At 40.5% G+C, this 22,557-nt stretch overlaps 3 protein-coding genes across 3 annotated transcripts in view; all 3 read left to right on the top strand.

Annotated features, from left to right (window-relative positions):
* Nucleotides 1-669: 669 nt before the first annotated feature.
* Nucleotides 670-1,524, top strand: LOC306749795 (myeloid-associated differentiation marker homolog; the record flags this gene model as incomplete). The annotated part of the gene is made up of 1 exon (XM_079233124.1): nt 670-1,524. The coding sequence occupies one exon, from the start codon at nt 670-672 to the stop codon at nt 1,522-1,524; it is 855 nt and encodes a 284-aa protein (XP_079089250.1).
* Nucleotides 1,525-12,658: 11,134 nt separating this feature from the next.
* LOC306749791 (somatostatin receptor type 5-like) lies at nt 12,659-14,576 on the top strand (the record flags this gene model as incomplete). Its single annotated transcript, XM_079233119.1, has 3 exons — nt 12,659-13,234; nt 13,335-13,745; nt 14,523-14,576. The coding sequence occupies 3 exons, from the start codon at nt 12,659-12,661 to the stop codon at nt 14,574-14,576; spliced, it is 1,041 nt and encodes a 346-aa protein (XP_079089245.1).
* A 4,759-nt stretch (nt 14,577-19,335) lies between these two features.
* LOC306749912 (Na(+)/H(+) exchange regulatory cofactor NHE-RF2) overlaps nt 19,336-22,557 on the top strand; it is a gene marked incomplete at both ends in the record, with an annotated part of 27,159 nt that continues 23,937 nt past the window's right edge. The window contains 2 exons of the mRNA XM_079233269.1: nt 19,336-19,542; nt 20,565-20,861. Coding sequence (XP_079089395.1) covers nt 19,336-19,542; nt 20,565-20,861 — 504 coding nt within the window. The remainder of the gene's footprint in view (nt 19,543-20,564; nt 20,862-22,557) is intronic.

Raw genomic sequence — 22,557 nt, 5'->3', positions numbered from 1 at the left:
AAGGAGATAGTATAATACAATCTATTAAATGCTTCTGTTGTCGTATACTGCAGGGGATTTCTTTTTCAAAAAAATTTTTTTAATCCCTCTTTTGTGCAATGAATAAAAAGCAAGTTTTTATTGGACATGTGTTTTGCTTTTGGTTCACACTGATGTAAAGAATCACAATATTTAGTAAATACACTAAAACATAATTGTGTAGTTTCTTGTCCATTTGGTGTGAAGGTAGATTTTCTTCTTTTTTTATTATAGTCTCTATTAAAGAGATGATTTTTTTCTTTTTTTTAGAAATCCATAAAAAAACGAGAGACAGAGGTCGTCCGTAGGCTGTGACCTGCACGCCTCGTCGTGCTGCTGGAGAGCCAGGCATGCAGGGAGGACCAGAGTCCAGCGTGTGTGTCTTGAGATCGATATGATAACACTCAACCAGCATCCAATCCACGGAGTGAAACAGAACCATAAACTGTGCAGATAAGCCTGGGATGCTCTGTTTGAATACACACAACCACTCTTTGAGTTTCAGTTTGAAACACCACACCCGCTCGAGGCTCTACATGGATTTCTTTAATACGATCTGGTTTGGAAAACACGGCCTTGCTGAGTAGAATCAACTGACTTTGGGAGCAACTTTTTTTTTGTATACGTCAAACGGACTCATCCTGTCCAGCCATGAGTGGTGTGGACTTGCGTGCGCTCACCCAGCCTGTGGGCATCACACGGATAATGGCGGCCCTCCTCACCTGTATGTCTTTTAGCTTGGTTGCAACAGTGGGCTACGTCTCATCTCCCTACTGGGCATGGTGCATGTTCACCTGGTGCTTCTGCTTCTTCTTCACCCTTGTCATTCTCATCCTGGAGTTCACAACTGTTAATAGCAAGTTACCTTTTGCCTGGGAGGACTTCACCACGGCCTTCGCCATGCTGGCGAGCCTCATGTGCCTCTCTGCCTCCATAATATACCCCGTCTTTTTCTCCTGCAAGATTTGCCACCGCCAGATCGGTGCCTCCGTGGTGTCCTGGGTTTGCTTTGGGATTTACGCAGGCGAGGTGGCTTTAACTCGCCTTCGTCCAAGCGGGCAGAACAGCGGGTTCCTCTCCTCGCTGCCCGGCATCATGAAGATGCTGGAGGCGTTCCTCGCCTGTCTCATCTTCACGTCCCTGGACAACAGCCAGTTTGCCGGCTCCCCAGAACTGCAGTGGTGCGTGGCCGTGTACTGTCTGTGCTTCATCTTCGCCATTTTCATAATCCTGATCTCCACTGGACGGCTGACCTCTTTCTTACCATTCCCCTTTGACAAGCTTGTGATCGTCTATAACATTTTGGCAGCAGTGATGTATATGACAGCGATGGTGATCTGGCCACTGTATAGTTTCCGCAATAATAAGAGACCCAGTAACTGTGGCACCCTCTGTCACTGGGATAAACTGGTGGTGGTCACCTTCATGGTGATCCTCAACGTTATTGTTTACACCCTGGACACGGCCTACTCTATATATCTTGTGTTCTGTGTTAGTAGGCAGTGAGCTGCTGCTCATCAAAACTAACATGCACTGAGAACAATGTGAGTCATGGGTTTGAATTATAGTGAATTATAGCAGAAAGGTTTTGAAAAGGCCATTGTGTAAACTTTTAGTGTTTTCTTTGAAGAGATTAATTTTAAAGGTTGCTGAATACAATATATACACTTTACCAAGTGTTGATGAGTGAATACAATAATGAAATGTTGATAGCTCAGTACAATATTAAAGAAGAAGTAGAGTTAGTTAATGATTAAAACTGTAGTATCACTGTCATAAAAAATAAAACACAGCCTGGCAGAACTTTGGATCCTGATACACAAAGAGTATTCAAACAGTGGAGGTAATAATACTGAGCTCAGGCTTCAGTTTATTACAGTGTCATATTCAAATCATGTGTGTCTACACTTATAGTTTGACATTTTGGTAATATGCATATTTAATTAGATACCACACTTTTATATATGTGCGGTAAATAAGTCAGGAAGTTACTGCACCTGGCCAAGAGATACTCTGATCCTGTTCCCTCCTGACAGAGCCAGGCGAGCTGTTTCCCCTCGTTTCCAGTCTTTAAGCTTAACTAAGCTAACCGGCAGTGTGTGCCAGCTGTGTGTTTATCATGAGGACACAAGAGTGGTATTGATTTTTTTCTCCTGAATCTCGACAAGAAAACAAACAAGTATATTTGCTGAAATGTATTTAATCCATAAGGCATAAAACACACTCTCCTGTGTTTTTTTTTTGCGATAAAGTAATTGCCTACAGATACAGAACTGATCAATGTGGAAGTATGAACACTGACAGGCAAACAGAGCAGCAGATGAACGATGAGATGGGAAGAGGAGAGGAGAGGAGAAACCAGAGAGAGAAACACAAGGACAGAAGAATTGATGAGCTAGCGGCTGAGACAGCGAGAGATTTCCAGACTTTGGAAGCATGTGTGGGAAAAGTTAAAAAGAAAATCCTTTAATCAACAGGCAGCTGCAGCATATGGAGCTGGATTTGTGGCGAGGTGTTAACTTTCTTATTTTCTTATTTCGCTCCTTTTCTTCCTCGGTGATGTGGCAGGCAGGGACGGAAATGGAGAAAAAGCATGACGTCAATTCATTATTTCCTTTTTTTTAACCAATTGGAAACTCAAAGGGACGTCACCTGAATCTCACTTGTAATCCTGCAGCTATTGTGCTCCTCGGCACACCAATCTGTGTGAGTGAACTCAAGTCAAAAGGAGCAACTGAAGCGTGGACATTTAGCTTTTCTTCTCATGTCGGTCTGTCAGAAAGACAGTGCACGTTTAGGTCAACAGTCTATATCTGTCAGACATGTTGGCAAAGTGCAGACAGCAGTCGGCTTTGAGTTGGATTGAGGAAGGGAAAGAAATGCACTAGACCGGTAATTCTTAAGTGGGGTCTGTGGCGCTCTGCCCGCTAAATAATAGCTACACATTATTTAATTGTGCTGTATCATTAAAAAAATGCAATTCACAGATGGGGACCATTTGCACCAATAAATTAAGCCTATTGTGTCCATTATGTTAGCTTTGGGCCAATAGGCATGCTCATAATTGTGACACGCAGCAATAAGGTCATTATTTTTAAGTTGAAGCACCTACTGACAGTGAGCTTTAGACTGTTCAGTTTAAAGATATGGATTTATTAGGACTGTGATGCTACGGTTCATTTTCTAAAAGCTTTTAAAATCAATTATTGAAATGTTGGCTATACTTGCTTGATTAAAAGCTTCCTTTGTTTAAAAAGGTATACGTATAAGTGGTAATAGCATGCAATAACATTGCAAATGTACCTGCTGTGAGACGAATAAAAGGATTATCTAATTGTATCTTAATTGTGTTAAGTAATGGTACTGTAAAGCAGTCCCGCAAGAACATAGAATGATATATTAAATCCCCCATTTAGCACTTAGCAGCAGTATGTTATTAAACATTTAATAACACACTATAATGTAGTTGTACGCAGTTATAAGGGCATTTTCAAAGTGTTTTTAATGTACAGTACGTGAGCAACTTCTCCTCTAAAATCATATTTAATATTATTACAACTGGGTTTTACTAAATTGTCATTCATTATATTCATATTTACAAGATTCTACATGAGGTTATAGTGGTTGACAAATACATTAATGCACTTATATAGGCGTACAACTACATTGCAGTCTGTTAAACTATCTATTAAATGTGTACATATTGTTAATGCTAAAAGGGGGGACCTAAAGTAAAATGCTGCCCTTTATGTATTGTATATTTTAAGCCAAATCCAGGTCAATATATTCAAATAAACTAATCATGATTAAACTCAATTCTTATTTTTGACAAATACACTGCCTCTTTGGTTTATAATGCAATGTGCTCATGGAGTTAAAACCAAGGAAAGCTGGGATCCAGGATAATTCAATCTATCTCAAGCACATTGCCAATAAAATAAAGGCAACGAACCTTCCTCAGTTTTTGTCCACCAATGTTCTAACAGACATAATACATTGCTTTACGTCAGGTTTTTAATCAATGCTGCATATTCGCCAAATAGCCTGAAATCCATTCATTCATTCAAGTCACCTCAGGTTTCGGAAGAAAATGTTTGCCCTTTGAGACAATCATGCAGCTCCCATCAGATTCCAGATAAATTTGGCTTGTGGCGGAAATACTTATGGTCTTTTAAAGTTACACACTTAGACCTTCAGTCGAAGCACCCCATCAGGCTAATCAATGTAGGTTTCTTAAAACCAGAACACAGTGCCAAAATGTATCACAAATGCAATCAATTTTTGTTAAAGTTGGCTGTGACTGAGAATTATCACCCATATGCATTACTTGAAGACTGAGGTATAAAGGTCTTTACAGCTTTCCAAATGTGTATTTACTGCAAGCTGAAAACAGGACCTTTGCATTATACTGAAATCACTGTATATACAGTATACTAAATTAAGTTGTATACGCTTACAGTACTGTATGTGAGCAATCCACTGTTTAATAACACATGGGCCTGACATCTGAGCAGCCTTTTGACATCATTGTCCACATAAACATAAACAATAATGGAGGAGGCATGTGGAAAGTCTGTTTCTCCATAAAGTGAATGAATGTGGTATATTTGACTTTTCTGTTCACTCTTTATAGTAAACATGTATTTGCCATCATTATTCAATAAACAACAGCATTCTTTATAACCTACAAATTCACATCTAAAACCATAATTAAAACAACCTAAAAAAGTTGCTCCATACGAATTTCAGAGCACATCTATTGCCTCCACACGGCTCTCAACGCGGTGACGGCTAAGCCGGCAGCTAACGGCTATCCGTGTTTACTGTGCAAGCAGTGCAGAGGCTTGAGAAAAGGATTTTCAACCCACATCAATCTGATGCCATAATTGAGTCCAGGCCCATGTCAAACAAATCAATAATCAAATCAAGATAACCCAGTTATGGCCCAGCTGGTGGATTTAATAATATGAATGTGTGTGTGTGTGTGTGTGTGTGTGTGTGTGTGTGTGTGTGTGTGTGTGTGTGTGTGTGTGTGTGTGTGTGTGTGTGTGTGTGTGTGTGTGTGTGTGTGCGGAAAGCAGTACCTTTTAGAAAGATTCGTCTTTTCCAAAAATATGCTAATAAGCTCAGAGATTTTGGATGATGACTGTAAAGATACTCGCCGCTTTATAAAGTGTTCATGCTAAAAAGGGACAACTTTTTCTTTCATCATCACAGACACCCTGTTAAAATGTTGAAATGTGTCTTATATTTAAAAACATATATACTAAATATAACCATGATAATACGTATAAGATTCAGTCATGTTTTAATTTCCGTACTGTGAATGCGAGTTTGTGTATAAAATGTCTATAAAATGTTTCCCTAAAACACACACACACACACACACACACACACACACACACACACACACACACACACACACACACACACACACACACACACACACAGACACACCTAACAACAGGAGTGATTATGTTGAGCTTCCACCTTGGGGAGATCCTCCTTTTCCGCAGACACGGGTTACATTAAATGCCGGCTGACATTGTCACTTCCGTAAAAGCCTAATGTTGCCAAAAAGCGGTTTACTTTAGAAATTAAATATAGCCTTTCGGTCTTTCCTAATTAACTGTGATTTGTCCCTCAGGGGGAAGTACAAGGAGGCTTAACAGGAATATATGGTACTGCAATATATTAGCATAATGAAACAAGAAACATGCATATACACTCAAAGGCCTTCAAACTGTGGCTTTTTATAGCCTCTAAAAATATGGCTTTGACATTTTGTCTCCTAATTAGGGGAAACGTTTCCTGGATAATGTTTAATTGTCTTCAGGTTTTAAGCTCGTACTTCAAACTTCTCCATCAACTCAATGTACTTTAACATTTTATGGATTTCATTTACTTTAATAAACTCAGAGGTGAACACAGCAGTATTGCTTTGCTTTCATAGTGACGCACCAGTAATATACCTGGAAATTTGGGTATATTTGTATAGTAAACTAGCATCAGTTTAGTGTTTACCTTCAGTGCAGTCAATGAAAGAAACAATAATTTTATACAAAACCATATACATTTCCCTGCAGGTCATGAGCTTGAGACAGCTTCGCTCATATAAAGGTGAGGAGTGTATGTTTCTCTAAAGCATCACATCTCAAAGTAATAAATCAGAGATACAGTGGTGTTATAGCGTGTGATTTGGTTTCCTTTTGTTGTATTCTTTAGCATACATATTTGAGCGATAGGGCGTTTTTTTTCCATCAAGAGACAATATGTCCATATTTGATGCTTCCTGCTTGACAAGTCCATGGCTGTCAACAGCTCCATCTGGAGTCTGTTTGCAGATGAACAGCTACAATAACTGCATGCAAAAGCAAACCTCCCCAACTTATAATTTCTTTATCAATTTATTTGACAATTAAGGAAATAAGTAGCCTTGTTGGATAGCCCCATGACCACAGCTGATCTCAGACAGCCCAGGACCTACATTACAAAATGTAATTAAAACTGCATTAAACGGTTATTACTTTAAATATTGTCTGTGGATGCTGTGCCACACAATATACAAGCAGCACAGAGACCGATTGATTCATATATTGATTACTTTGAAGACTAGTTTGTCTTCTGACAGAAACACAGCGTCAGCCACAGAGTCGCCATTCGGGACATAATCTCATTCATGTCTTTCTCCTCCAATCAACCATCAACCCTTGACCCCCGCCCACACACACACACACACACACACACACACACACACACACACACACACACACACACACACACACACACACACACACGCCAACAGACAAGAAGCTTGATATAGAAAGGCAAGAGGTGCAAGCAAACGGCTTGAAGCCAGAATGACTCATCTGAGCAAGAGAAGAAAAAGAGCCAGGAGAAAGAACAGGACAGTTCAGAAAAAATACAAGTCAGCTTGTATTTTTAATGTAATTCTGTACAGTTCAACAGCAGTCTGATTCTCTTAGAGATGTTTTAACATCTGGCAGACACAGGCCAGAAGTGAAATTAAAACAATAATGCACATCATGCCAAATCAAGGCAAAGTAAGTATAAGTATGAAACAAGTACTGAAAATTCATAATACATTCTCCACTTGTCTGTAATACAGGTCTCACAGGAAGAGAAGTAATATGCAGAACGATAGTTTTACGTTTACTTTGATCTTTTAAAACAAACAAAAATCCTTTTGGTTCTGCATTGTCGTGATTGCAGGTGCGCTCTGTATTTATGAACTGGGTTTCTGCTACTCGCGCAGCGAACATGTTAGTTTTTTTTTTTTCTCCAGATAAAACCAATTTAAGCAAGGAAATTAGATCACTGCAGCAAATGTAATAATGTAAACACACGAACAGAATATGGAATAAGCAATTCAAGACGATTTAAGGGCAACTTGGGGACACAAAGAAATAGCATGAGCTGCTGCTTCTGGCATTTTGAAAAGGGAAGAAAAGTGTACCATCTGTGGCAGGTCCATGGTTTATCAGAAATGTAGTCTGCAGTTTATTCTGTGCATCATTAAAGTTTAATCGTAAAATATATAGTATAATACTTTTAATGCTGTATTTCTAATACGGCATCCTCCCCATACATATGAATGAGAGTGAACTAAATAAGATAATATGACTGCACCAGTTGAAGCTATAGCTGTTTATAAAATAATTCCTATTTTTTTGTATTAGAATTGATGCAATTGAACCAGTCTTTCTTATTCCACAAATTATTCTTTGTTGTCCAAACCTGGTGCTAACATTACCCACAATGCAACTCAACCACCCACAGTTTTCAGTCAGCGGTTCAGGTGTGTTACGCTAATTGCAGCTAATGTAGCCTCGAGCTGCTAGCCTCCTGCAGAGATGAACAGGCTACGGAGGTCTGGTAAGCTCCTCTCTCTCTGGAGCATAAACGTCTTCACGCAACTTTTTCCTGTGAAGAGACTTTGATGTCTGAACTTGGTGGATGTAGCTCCCCTTAAATTAACTGGGGCAGCCGGATTATAGGCAAAGCTGTAGTGCACTTCAGTGCTTTATTAACCAAAATATACGCTGCAAAGGCTTAAAGGTCAACGAGGCAGGCAGGGGTCAGAACCAGAGAGATATAGTCCACAACAGGCCAACAAATCCAACAAGGAGCAGGCAAGAAAATCCAAAATACATGAGGGATCGGCAATGAGATCCAAAAGAAGCTGAACGGGCAAACAGACGGTTCGAAAACTCGACAACCTGGCGGAGTAATGGATCTGGGCCAGTGTGTGTTTATACATAGGGGCTGATGACAAAATGAGCTGCAGGTGCAGGTGGGGAGATGGCAAGAGAAGCTCAGGTGAGGGCAATGAGGTCATTGCAGGGCAGATGGAAGTGGCGGGATCTGCAATGAAAGGAGAAAAGTCTGAGGGCATCTGGTGGAGAGGTGAAGTATGACGTTGGAGAGGCCTGTGGCTGAAGAGATGGCCGGCCAGGAAAAAGGGAATAATGTCACACTGTGACACTAGGAGATCAGTGTAATTCCTTAGCTCTCTTCTGCTTAGTTACTGTACTATAGTCTGGTTTAACACGTTGACGTTTGCTGCTTCTTCTGTAATGCCAACAGCTTCTGTTGACCTCTACAGTTACAGAAATGAACCGTTTTACAATCTGGACGAACAGGTTCATCGGAAAATGTGGTGTGCATCGTCAAAAGAGTTTTTGTTGACGTTGTCGTTAACCTTGAAAATGAGAGCTGGTGTTTCCTGCAATGGAGAAAAAGTATATAAATGAGGCATATCATTATCCTGGAAGTGCCACTACACACACCACTGTCCCTGCAGAACAAACTCCTATACACAGCTGTGTGGATGTGTTTGTTATTTACACTCACAATTATCATATGTCTACCCATTTGATCTGGTTAGGACCAGTCAAACAGGGCCAATAAAGAATACGTCATCAATGTCCTATTTTCCTTTTTCCATTATTTGCATTCCTCTCTCGCACATAGTGGGGGGAAAAGTTAGTATTTATGATTCGCTAGAAGCTTAATACACAAAGAAAAGCAAAAGGGGGCTATGTGCATTTTTGCACATAGGTGTTGTGCTGTGGGGTGATTACACCCATGGGTGGGACTTTTGGATCCAAAGGCGGGGGGATGTTTTCCACATAAATACTGGCAGTGCTTCAATGAATCTGTTAGAGACAGCTCGGAGGAGGAGGGACGCGCTTCTTCGTGTGCATGCAGGATTACAGTCAAACTCAAGCTGCGAGGAAAGTCCTGCAAGATGTTGCTTTTTGCGCCTCTGTGAATGGACGTCTGGGCGTGCTGACACCAAGAAAATGCCTCAAGATGAAAAGTCAAGTGTGAGGTGGTTTCTCTTTCAAGCGGCCAGGGGGAAGAAGAGCGAGAGAGTTGATTTTGACCTCAGAGCAAAGCTTGTGAATACCGCAGGAGACGAGCAGCATCACGCCGTCCGATAGTGGAGAGGGAGCACGCAGGTCAGTTGAATCCCATCTATATCTATCACGGCATTGAACAGAAAACAAAGGGTTTATGAAATTAAATGAATTTAAATTCGCAATTTAAATTGTATTGTTTTCCTAGCTGTATTACGTGTGTTTGGAAAACTGTGATGATGAGGCTCATTTAAAAAACTCTGATTTTAAAAGCCGAGCATCTCGTTACTTGGGGGCTACACCTGTTATAGTTTGGTGGACAATAATGTCCCGCTGCGTGCAGCCTAAAAGGGACAGGGGCTTCAAGTGTGTTTGTTTTCTCAACAACTGGCTGCGGGCTGCGCGTCACTCCCGTGTTTTTTGAAGCGCGGTTCAGTGCATCTTTACGTCACACCATTTATTTGTGCAACACATTTTCACAGCCTCGGGTTGCAACGTCTGACAACTAGAGGGCAATTATTATTTTAGGTCACCCGGAAGGCACCAGGTAAGGACATATAGGTGCAGTTTCACAAAGACATTATGAAATGAATTATTATAGGGAGCCAGTTGGCCATTTCAGACTATGTGTTAATGCATTGTACATTCATATATATTAAAGATACCTTCACAACCTTGAGACCACATACAACAAATTACACAGGGTTCAATTTGGTGTTCTTGTTATATCTTTATTTTAAGGCTATTTTAGTTTAGATTGACTCGCAGAATGCAGATAAGGACAACAAAGAAATTGTCTATTTAATCAGTAGACAATTCATTCTTACAGTTGACATAAAATCAGAACATTCAGCTGCATTAATCAACTAAGGAATGTAGCTAAGTGGATTTACTTAAGTACTCTACTTCAGTTAAAAGTAAACTTTTGAGGTACTTGTACTATACTTGGGTATAGTTTAATTATACTTCTACTCCACTACATTTCAGAGTTGGTGCTACTCGTTACTTTGCAGACGATACAAAATATATCAACAAATAAATGATGATATATTTTTATAGATTAACCTACCCTGCACCGATATGAAGTAATTCATATTAGCTCCATAACCGGCTAAAAAATTAAAGTGATGTAAATATTAATGCATCTTTAATTATGATCCAGTAGAACAGTTATATTATACTTTTATATATACAGTTATATTATACTTTTGCATTTTTACCTATATTTGAAATGCAGGACTTCCGTCCACGACAATTACAGTTTTTACAAGGTTTTCACTATAGGATTTTAGAAAACTAGTTCACTATTTGACAAATTTCATGGTGAATATGTTTGGCCCCAAAATCCACTTCAATGTTATTAATATATATTTATCACTGTGGCACTCTTGTTTGATAGATAATATACTAATAGAATATAGAATGTAGAATATACTAATAATATATTATTATATATAATATATTCCTCATGTGTCCCATAGAATCATTTGATGTAGCCTATTATTTTTGCAATAATAATAATACAATTTATTGATAGCACCGTTCAAATCACTTTAAAAAAAAAAAGATTTAAAACAGAAAGACAATAAGACAAATAGAGTAAAATGAAACAAACGGAAAAAAATCACATTTGGTTTTGGTTTGCAAAAGTGATTTAAAAGATGAGACAGAGTTTGCAGCCCTGATCTCCTCAAGTCATTTCACAAATTAGGACAGCAAAGACTCTATCGCCATCATGGATGAATCATCAGAGGCTCTTGAGTGTGTGAAGAGACAAAGGGAAATATGAGAACTGAGAGAGAACTTTCAGGGTATTCAATACTATCTTAAAAGTTATTTTAAAAGCAACAAGTAGCCAGTGTAAGGAAGCCAGGATTGGTGAGATGGGTTTATGTTTCCTTGTCAGGGTCAAAATCTTAGCAGCAGAGTCTTGGATGAGCTGGAGGCGACGGAGGGATTTTTATCTGATGATAGAGAGCAAGTTAGAAAGGTCTAATCGACTAGTTATGAAGGCGTAGATAACGGTTTCCAGATTTTTGGGACAAAGAAATGGTCTAATCCTTGAAATGTTTCTGAGATGATGAAAGCAGGATTTAATCATTGATTTAACATGCATCTTTAAGCTGAGTTATTGAATTGGACCGAGAAGCAAGACCTTGATCTTGACCTATGAACAATATCTTTCTTAACAGCATTGAGCTTTTTGAAGAGCAGAGCCACTGATACCCACCAAGATCTCAAGATATCATGATAAATGGCATCTAATCCTGAGTTTAAATCCAAGAAAACAAGAGTTGAGTTATGGCCAGCATCAGCTGACAGCAATAAGTCATTTAAGGACCTCAAGAAGAGCAGTTAAAAAAAACATCTGTTTGAATAAAAACCTTTTCTAAACCTTAGCTAACAATGGGAGCTCAGAAATAGGTCTAAAATTATCAGGATCAGAAGATTTAGCCTTTTATAAAGCAAAATTTAGGGACCAAAACCTGTCGTCAGAAAGCTGTGTGTCCAAATTCTGTAGGCTTGGATAACAATGAACAATCTATGAACTATTATAGATTTAAAAATATAAATATTTTTGGTTTTATACAATGGAGCCTTTTGTACAAAAAATACACACGAAAAAAAACAGCCAACAATTTTTATATAAAAATGTTAACAAATGAATCTGAAAACTTTTCACAGAGTGCAACGAACACCACTTTGAGGAAAAAGCTTGAGCTCTTCAAGGTTGTGGGCTACATGCCACTTGGCTGAAGGCACATCTTCTACCGCATTATGGACTTCTAATATAACTGCAGTATTGAAACGTGCTTAACTAATGCCATCTTCTTCTAAAGTGCAAATTCCCATTAGGAGAACTGGCAAGTTGGCCACCGGCCCAGACAACTTAGTGGAAAGTTTATCTTGTCTCCTGGTAAATATGGGCATCTGGCCCAGAACGCCTCCGGCCCAAGTATTGGTGCAAAAAGGTAGCGGTAACACAAATTCTCTAAAGCAGAAGTTCACAAGCTGTAAAAACACCCACTGAACTACTGGTATGCTTCTCTTTTTTTTTCAGTACCCCATACGATTGTACATTTGTGTCTGTTTTGTTTCTCATGAGGTATTTCCTATCCAAACAGACACCAAACACCGGCACTCCCTCCTTCAACATGGATGGCTACTCCAATTGGGCGTTGATATCAGAGAATGTCAGCTCGTCTAACCCCCAGCCCGACCCCAACTCCACCCACAACAATAACTCGGACACGCTGATGCCCTTCAGTGTTGTCACCGCAGTCGTCTACATCATCGTCTTCATTGTGGGTCTTCTGGGTAACACGCTGGTCATCTATGTGGTGATTCGCTACACCAAGATGAAGACTGTAACCAACCTGTACATCCTCAATTTGGCCTTGGCGGATGAACTCTACATCCTGGGAATTCCCTTTCTAGGCACCAATAGTGTGCTTTCCTACTGGCCGTATGGGAATTTCCTCTGCAAGGTGTACATGACTGCTGATGCCATGAGCCAGTTCGCCTCCACCTTTTGCCTCACGGTGATGAGCATCGATCGCTACCTGGCCGTGGTTCACCCTGTTCGCAGTGCCAAATGGAGGAAGCCGCAGGTTGCCAAGATTTTCAATGGCGTGGTATGGGTTGTGTCCTTTCTGATTGTGCTGCCGGTCACAATCTACTCACATGTACAGGAGGAGTTCAATGCCTGCAACATAACCTGGCCAGAGCCGCATGATTTGGGGTCCATCGTCTTCATCCTCTACACATCCATATTGGGCTTCTTTGGTCCTCTGGTTATCATCTGCCTCTGCTACCTGCTCATCGTCATCAAGGTAATGCAACAATACATTTGGCCTCTGGCTAAATCAATGTTTTCAAGTTTCTACTGTTAAAATCTCATAAAACCTTTTCAAATGACCATCTCCATTTCAGGTGAGGTCAGCAAGTGTGCGTGCAGGCCGGACTAAGCGGCGCAAGTCGGAGCGCAAGGTGACGCGCATGGTGGTGATCATTGTGTTGGTGTTTGTACTTTGTTGGCTGCCCTTCTTCACGACCAACATTGTCAACCTAGTTCATATCATCCCCGAAAACAATACCAACGCTGCAGTCTACTTCTTCCTGGTCATCCTCACCTACGTCAACTCCTGCGCCAACCCAGTCCTCTACGTCTTCCTCTCTGAAAACTTCAAGCAGAGCTTCCAGAAGGTGCTCTGCCTCCACAAACCAAATTATGTTTCCAGCTCAAGCCAGATGGGAGGCAGTGAGGCTGCATCCAAGGAAAAGTGCATGCCTGTTCTGCCACCCAGAAATCACACACAAAATGGGAAAATGCCGAGCATTCAGGTATTGTGCAAACAATATTCATGTGATTCATTGATTTCTGAATAAGCAACCCAAACTCATGGAAAGGCTTATAAATGACACGACAACAACCACAGTTAGGGTTAAGCAACAAAACCACTTAGGTTAAGGAAAAACATTGTTGCTAACCCCGTTCTTGCCCGTCCACGAAGCAGCCTCTCTTACATTATATACAACGTTACTTGTTGAGAGCGTATCATAGTTATGCAGATTTGTTTATATTGCAATCAGTGCAGACTACATGGCGTGCAAATGACAAGCAAAAAGTAAGAAAGGCATTCATATTGCACACAAATTACTTATATATTGTTGGGTCATGCATAAAACAATTGGTGGGAGTGGGCTGGAATAAAAACAAACATTATTCTTTATTACCACATATTTTAGCAGGTATGCTACAACTTAAAACGGGGTGGAAACAGAGGGAGGTGTAATTATTGTGCTTCAAATAAATTAAATTAAATTAAACATTTTAATTATATTTTTGAAAGGCTTACTTAACAGTAACATGTCTCAGTTATATTTATACTTTAGGACCATACTACATTTTATATCCAAACCAAATCTGCAGTGTACATTAGCACAAGTGCCACTGGCCCCTACTGTCAAGTGAAAAAAACTAAGCCCCAAGTTATAACTTTCAAGAAAAACATTTGTCCACTAACTCCTTCATTGACAACAGGAGCCATAACGTATGTCAAAGTTTGTCATTCAGTCTTTCTTGTGTCCCTAATCTCTGTGTCGGTGTTGTTGTTTCAGGAAACTGTCCAGATGGAAGTTAGTGATGACCTTGAGCTTCAAAAACCGAGTTGATTGGTCAGCCAATAGTTTTCAAGCTGACCCTCCATGTACAACATGGCACATGGAGGATTTATTTCTGGACCTTTTATGGATTGGTATTTCCTGTCTTTATTGTTGATCTTCCCTTAATGACTGGGGCATTTGTGGAGTGGACCAGAGGAGCAAAGTAGAAGAGAAAAGACAGCATTCCTCACAGATCTCAGCGTGTGTCTTTGTACTGTAACTGGGTCGACTGCATTGTACAAAGCATTAGTTTATGTAAAGATGTAAGATCTCAGTACAGTACAAAATACAGTCATGACACTGTAAAATGCTGTAACTTCTCCAATAGCTATATTTACCTTAACTGCAGACAAAAAACATTTTTCACTTTATTTTCCAAACAGGATTTTCTTTATATATATATATATATTTGATCATATTTTAGTAAGAAACCTTTGTTTTCTTATGTACTTTTCTTGTATTCGCTGCTGATGCGTTTTGCTGTTATTCATCCATGTTCACCTGTTATCTTGATAAATTCAGTACAATGTATGTTTCACAGCACTAAAACACCATTGTGCAGGAAGTGTTGAGTTGTCAGTGCTTCTCAATGAAAGACTGGAATAAACAATGAGTGAGAACAGTGTTTCTGTTATAGCGATAGATTGACATTTTTGGAAATATGCTTATTAACATTCGGCTTTGAATTACATGACAATAATGACACCACTCTCATGTCTGTCCATTTAACGGGCTTTAAAGCTACAGTCAGCGACATGCTAGCTTAGCTTAGCACAAAGAGAGGAAACAACTAGCCTGACTCTGTCCAAAGCTCAAAAAGCAAAGCAAATAAATAGTCTGCTTGATAATCCCCCCAATGAAACAGCTTTAGCATGCGTGACCCAAAGAGATAATGTTTAATAGCCCCGCCCGTCATATAAAACCGCTCTAGCAGAGCAATGTCACATGACTGCAGCTTAAAACGCTCTTGCTTTCGTTTCACCGAAACTATAAGTGTCAGACTAGAGAGTGGTATTGATATACTCATCTGACTCCAAGATAGAAACATAAGTGTATTACCCAAGAAACTGTTCCTTCAGTGAGTCACGCTATGACAACTCAACCATTGTTCTCTCTTTAATTTGAAATGACAGTATTTAATGTGTGCTGCTTTAACTAGAGTTGTCACTTATTTGTTAGTTAATTGTTGGTTAATTGTAATTTGGCCTGTTAGTTTTGATAGGCTTTTTGTGACATTTTAACCTCAACGTCACAAAGCTGTGAAAAAAAGCCTTGAGGTAGCTCAGCCAAGTATTTATCTCTCCTCGATGTCGAAAACAACATCTGCTGGAGTGGATGCTGCGGTGAAGAAAAGACACCGTTTAGCTGCTGGACTGTGAACTTTAACATAAAGGGACAACATTTTTGGGAAGTTGCTGGACAACACTGTAGCATCTGTTGTTAAGCCAAGCAAGACCACACTGAGTGTGTTCATGGTGAGTTTGAGCTTGTTTTAAAAACTACTTTAGATGGATAGGAGACATTTGTGTGTGTGTGTTAGAAAGAGTCATTTAAAATATGGAATCTTAAATTCCATGACATCCATATCACACAAATATGAACTTAGTCATTCTGTTAAAGGAGCCATCCTATGAACAATGACGCATTTTTGCATGTTCACCCTCCATTGATTCAACACAGCACAGTTAATGGCAGCAGACGTGCCTGACACAATGAACAGTTTCATTTCTGTAAATTAAGTTAAAATAGTTTTAATGCAAAAGCAGTAAACAGGAACAAGACATATCTTCTTCTTTTTTCTCCAGGGCAGGTCATTGGGCCAGATGGCTTTCCACAAAATTACATTTACAGAAAAATCCGATGTCAGCTGAATGAAGGGAGGCGGTACAACGTCTCCCTGTGAGCTGACTTGTTGTTTGTTATTCATGGTGGTGGGGTTTTGTTTCACTGGTTCTTTAATAAATGCATCCATATCAAACAGTGTGAATATCAGCCAATTATCTTAACTTGGAGTTGTTCTATATTAAACCATATGTCACTGACAGGATTTGATTCAGTTAAGCTTAGTGAATGAAATTAAACTAACTATCAACCATGTACCACATGTCTTGTCTTTAGTAGCATCCCTCATCTCCTCCCCCAGTACATTTTCCTCTTCTACTACAGTATTTCCGGTCTTTTTTGTTGCTTCTGAACTCTCCTTCTCTCCTTCTCTGAACTTCGATAACATATACTGGACTGTCTTAGTCCTTTTTTTTTGTCTGTTTACTGACAACCTGTTTTGTGGCCGGGTGTGGAGGTAGAAAGCAGCTTCTGGTTTCCTTGGTGTTTGCGGTCATGCTGCTTTGGCATCAACCTCAATGTCTCTGAAATGCCCGATGCTGCTTTGTGATTGGCCAGTCTGCATTCAAGGGCATGACTTAGCTGAGGATCAATTACAGCATAAATCTGCAAAAAGACTATACTGTACATGCTTGCTAATGATATGGGCAGTTTTTGACTTTGGTTTTAGAGACAAAAAAGTGGTAATTAGCGAATGTTAGCCTGCTGGAATGTTATGACAACACAGCATAGCGATAGCATTTAGCTTAAAGCAGCACGTAGAAGTAGAAGTATTGCGTTGCAGAAAAACAAACAACAAGCCAATCACAGCCTAACCTGAAAATGATTTATACCATGTTGTTTTACATGGTATAAATCCCACACAAAAAAAGAAAAAACATGTTAGGTATCAAATTAAATATACAAATCAGGGCTACAGTAATATATAATCCCCATGTACAAGCTCTAAACAGAACTCAAGCAATAAATAGGATTATGGGTTTGGGTTTGGGTTAGGGTTTAAAGGGCTACGGCTGAAAGCGGTACCCTTCTCCAACCCAAAGTGTGTCGGATGCCGGATGCCTCGATCCATTTCAATAACATGTAACAGATAACTGCTTCAGTAAAGCAAACGCTAAACAATTAAGATGTTATCGCTTTCTTTGCCGTTCATTTTCACGTGACCTTTTCTCATCTGATTTGGATGGAATTAGTCGGAATTTGGAAAGTGTCAATATTTTTAAGATATCATCTCAAGAAAACTGCATGCAGCGCTGTCAAGGCTGAAATATGAGCAGGTAAGATATACTGTCACAGCAACCGAGAGACTTTGGACTGTGACACCAAACTGGCATTTTCCTCTCAGTGGTTTCTTTCTACAGCCATGATATGTAGGTGACTCTGTAAAAACGAATACACTGGAGTGGGAGGAGAGGCACGGTAGTGAGCACATCAGTGTGTCAGTAGCAATTAAACTGGGACAAAACTGTGTGGCAGAGTATGTTTGTGCCTTTTCCACACTTTTACCAAATGATTCAAACTATTTTGTGGATGATACACTGAACAATTTGACTTCAATACAGATCCAACAAACTGAAACAAGAGCTTTCCTCCACAGGTGAATCAGGAACACAGCACTTTGAGTCAGATACTTGTATAAGTTATTCACATGCATGAGAAAAAAAAATCTGATGTTTCTTGCCAAATTATTTAACGAATTAAAGTCTGTATTGGGGTACTTGCTAAAATTAGCAGTTGTGTATTGTATCATTAGCAATGTGACGTTTCAGTGCCAGATCTTAATCAGACAAATGATTTCTAGGAGCTGTCAATCACTTGGCCAGAGCTCATAAAGAGAGAAGCCTAAATGTAATTTGTAAGGCTTCTTCCACTGCTGTTTATTGTCCATATTCCTTTACATAATCTCTCTCTCTTTTTCTCTCGCTTGGTTATTGTTGTTTTGAAAGTGTTAACAATAACTTATAGTATGGTAATGTATTTGCCTTCACGTGAATGGTTTCTTTAAAGTTTAAACTTTGAATCCCGAGGGTTCACTGCCCTCTAGTGGTCACCACGAGACACTGCAGCGTTTCATTAAATTAAAGGCTAAATGTCTATATTGTTATTACTATAACTAGTTCAATTGTTGTGTTGTTGTTTTTACATACAACAGTAAATCACAATTATATCTGATTTGTGAAAAGTTTAACTGTAGGCAATCATGCATTTTATTATCAAACAACAGCACCATGTAATGCATGCGATAATTAGGACATATGCAGCCACATAATAAGTCTCATGGTTGTAATAATCAAGTTGTTTTAACTTAACCGTTTCCTGGTGTCAATGTATGGTGAGAAGTACTCAACATAAAAGGACTTGCCACCCAGGGGCAGTATTGTCTAACTTTGAATGCTCGGAGTCTACTCTGAATATTTCACTTTCCTCAGAGATTCAAATAGGTAGCCGGGCCAGAGGGAGGTGGTGCTATAGCGCACAAGGCGCTAACCCTGCGCAATCTACATTATAAGTGCATGCATATTGTCCGACCAGTTGTTATGGATAAATGTGGAGAACGAGGTGAGCGCGCGGTTATCTTTTCGTCTGCAGTGAGGTCGGTGATGCTCCGCTAGTCTATGCGCCGGATCAGTTGTGGAGTCGCCGGCAGTGCGCTTCAGCTGGACACCAGATCTGGAGGACTGGTCGCATCATTTTCTTAAAGTTTGCTTCTTCTTTTTTTTGCATTTATTTTTAACAGTGGAATGTCTTCTTTTTAAGTGCACTTGGAGTAGTTTGCATTGTGATTTGGTATTTCTTTAATAAGGGGGGAAGCGTGCGCATCGGACAGATATGTTTTCGCTCCGTGGAAGTTTAGCCTCCTAAAACGCTCATCTGTGCATTTGAATCATTATACTTTCTCTGAATACTGCTGGAGGCCGAAAACGAAATGGCCAGCGTGCGGAAACCGCGGCTTTGTGTCATGACAAAAGCGGACAACGGGTATGGATTTCACTTGCATGGCGAGAAAGGAAAGAGCGGACAATTCATCCGGAAGGTGGAGACCGGCTCCCCCGCAGAAGCGGCGGGGATGCGCGCCGGCGACCGAGTGGTTGCAGTGAATGGGCTCAACGTGGAGAAAGAGACACACCACCAGGCAAGTTGATGTGTGCATTCATATTTGTGGGTTTAGGTCATGCTACTGCACGAGCCTCAGCTGACTGTGCAGTACAGGTCAATATCAACAGGTCACACTGGCTGGTGCGTGCATCCCGGCACTGGGACGTTTTCAGCCAGGCGCACACCCCTCCTGCGTGGTGGGGGCCAACTCTTTGGTCCGCTTCTCTTTAGCTCTTAAAGTGAACCCACATGAAAGCACACGTTGCTTTGAATAAAAACCTGACTTTGCCATAGTTGCACTGTGGCATTGCATTTCACATAAAAGGGATTAACCTGCACAGTCCCTTTGTTTGGATGGGTATGCGCTGCCAAAAGAGGCTGAGTGTGTGTCTTGGCTGGTGGTCAGATAGACAGCAGATGTTGTTGTTGTTTTATAACGCTCACAGAAACAGAGGAACATCAACACCAACAACCTCTCAGTATAATGAGGTTTCTCTAGATAGAAGACCAATTCTGCTGCGCTTGTGCTTTTAATTTAAGTCAACACAAAGGATGATACTAGACTCAGTTGCTTGTGTTGTCAGGTAATGATGTTTGATTGTTAGAGAGACCAGCATGATCGATTCAGAGCATGTTTAGGACTCATAAGTGATTTACAAAGCCCATCATTTCGTCTTGTTTTGTTGGGCAGTCAAAGAGATAACATTTTCTTTAATGGTAAGACAAGAAGAAGCAACACATTAAGAGGCTGAAAACATCAAATGTGGGCTCCAGTATACATACTGATATTTTGGTCTGTGCTTGTATTGCTATCACCAGGCGATACACCCACACGTCTAAGAAAAGTGTGAATGTGTTAAATGCTTTGGGAAAGATGCTCTGACGCTGACTGGATGCTTTTAGAGAGAGGGGATAACACAATAATCGTATCTTTGATGAGATCGGGCTAATCTTCTGTAGCTGCATATTGTTCTCTGCAGCATTGACTCCCGTGTTCTTTTATTGCCTTTACAAGATAAAAAAATGACCAATATGAGGCCGTCATCTCCCGTCCCTCAGGTGGTCCAGCGGATCAAAGCCATGGACAACGAGACCCGGTTGCTGGTGGTGGACCAGGAGACACATGAAAGTCTGCGCAGCCTCCGCCTCACAGCCACAGAGGAGATGGCCGTCCTCATGGCCGGGCATCCATCCTCCTCTTCCTCGCCACCGGCCTCCCCCTCACCACCTCCGTCGTCAGTACCGTCCTCCCCCAGCAAGAAGCGGGAGAACGGCTCGGTGTCCAAGCAGCCGGTCGCACTGAGCAGCCAGGTGCAGAAGCCCACCAGGAGGTCACCGTCGAAGGCTGCGAAGAAGGTAAGCTGGTCCTCCTCCACCACAGCAGAGACACGAGTGAACAGTACAGTCTCTCTACTTTGTTCTCTGTAAGCTCTCTTGGTTAAAATTTGGACAAAGAGGTGTGTGATTTCAAAGAGAGGATATGTCGGTGGATCTATTAGTATTAATCCATTAAGATAAGAAGTCCTCCTGATGTACTAAGCTAGTATAAAGAAGCTGGGGCCCACTCTCAAGCTCATGGAAGCTGATCTCAAATGCAAACATCTGAAAGATAGGTCCAATTTAACATCAAAGAAGACAAAGCAAATCAGCAAATATTCACATATTGCTGGAAATAGTGATTTTTATTCTTACAGTTTGGAAAATATGCCTATTTGCTTTCTGGCAGTGCACCACTCTAATGTCTACAGAGTAAATATGAATGTATGGTCAGCAGCTGGTCATCTTAGTTTAGCATAACGACTGGAAACAGCTCGCCTGGCTCTTTCCAAAGCTAACATAAATCAGCCCATTAACGCTAATTAATACGTTTTATCTTGTTTTTTTAACTATGTACGAAAACAGAACTGTAGTTGTGGTTTTACAGAGAGTTATGTGTGGGAATATTTCTTGGTCACGTCCTGGAGTCCAAGATAAACAGGATAAACAAACAAGATATCATATGTTAGAGGTGCCTGTAGGCAGAATGTTCTTTACTCTGACCAGAGCCAGGCTAGCTGATTCCAGTCTTTGTGCTAAATTAATGTAGTCTGCTGCTGACTGCAGCTTCATATTTAGTGTGCAAACATGAGAGTGGAATCAAGCTTCTTATGTAACTCTCAGCAAGAAAGAGCAGAGGTTCTTGCATTGTTAAAATTGAAGTCAGTGAGATTATTTTTCCTCAGTGTAAAGAAGATGACCAGGCAACTTCCAAAAGCAAGAATAAAAAATACTAAACCCATGAACAAGCAGATTGCAGATACTGAGTCTTTCATTTGAGCAGATTCTCCACACGCTTTCACCTCAGACCTGTTCTCTTGATGCTCTGCCAGTTTCAGATTAGATTAGAGGATGTCATGCAAGTTTCCATCCTGTTCTGCAGCCTTCCAGGCATGTGGCGTCCGCCTACGGTCTGTTCATCAATGTGTGTGTCCTGAGGGAAGAACATGGCAAAGCTGAAAGCGCTCCAGATGTTGTGTTAGAGGTCAAAGAGGGCACGAGAGGTCAGAGGTCGGGACCCATCAGACGTTAGGAATCTGGCAACGGAACAGGAAATCCACAGAAATCGTAAAAAGATATGAAGGAAGACGGCTGGCTGGGAGATTTTCTGAATGCATTTATTGTGAAATGATATTCCAGAGGGAACGTTGTTTTGCAGGCCACTCGCATCTCATCTCCCTGTGTTTATTTACACATACTCGTTGTCACAGTTGGTTGCATAATTCTCAATAGTCATTTGATACATTTTAGTTTTGGGTTTGTATAATTCACCTGTTTTGTTATTCCATGTCCGACATGGAAAACAGGATGTGTTTCCGTCTCTCCTGGAACGCAAAGATCTGATGGAGTTTGGTTTCATGTGGCCCGTATCAGAGAGACGAGGCAGCCCGACTTCTGCTTTCTGCATTCACACAAACATGTGTTTTCACTTCTGCTCTGCCCGTATGTGAGCGGCACTCATGCACTATTTCTACAAGAGCAGTGACAGGGCCAATCAGTTAAATCTTAAACGTGT

Source organism: Taurulus bubalis (genome assembly GCF_910589615.1).
Source record: "Taurulus bubalis genome assembly, chromosome: 17".
Taxonomy (NCBI): domain Eukaryota; kingdom Metazoa; phylum Chordata; class Actinopteri; order Perciformes; family Cottidae; genus Taurulus; species Taurulus bubalis.
The sequence above is the reverse complement of the archived record's forward strand: the minus strand, read 5'-3'. Positions and strand labels throughout refer to the sequence as shown.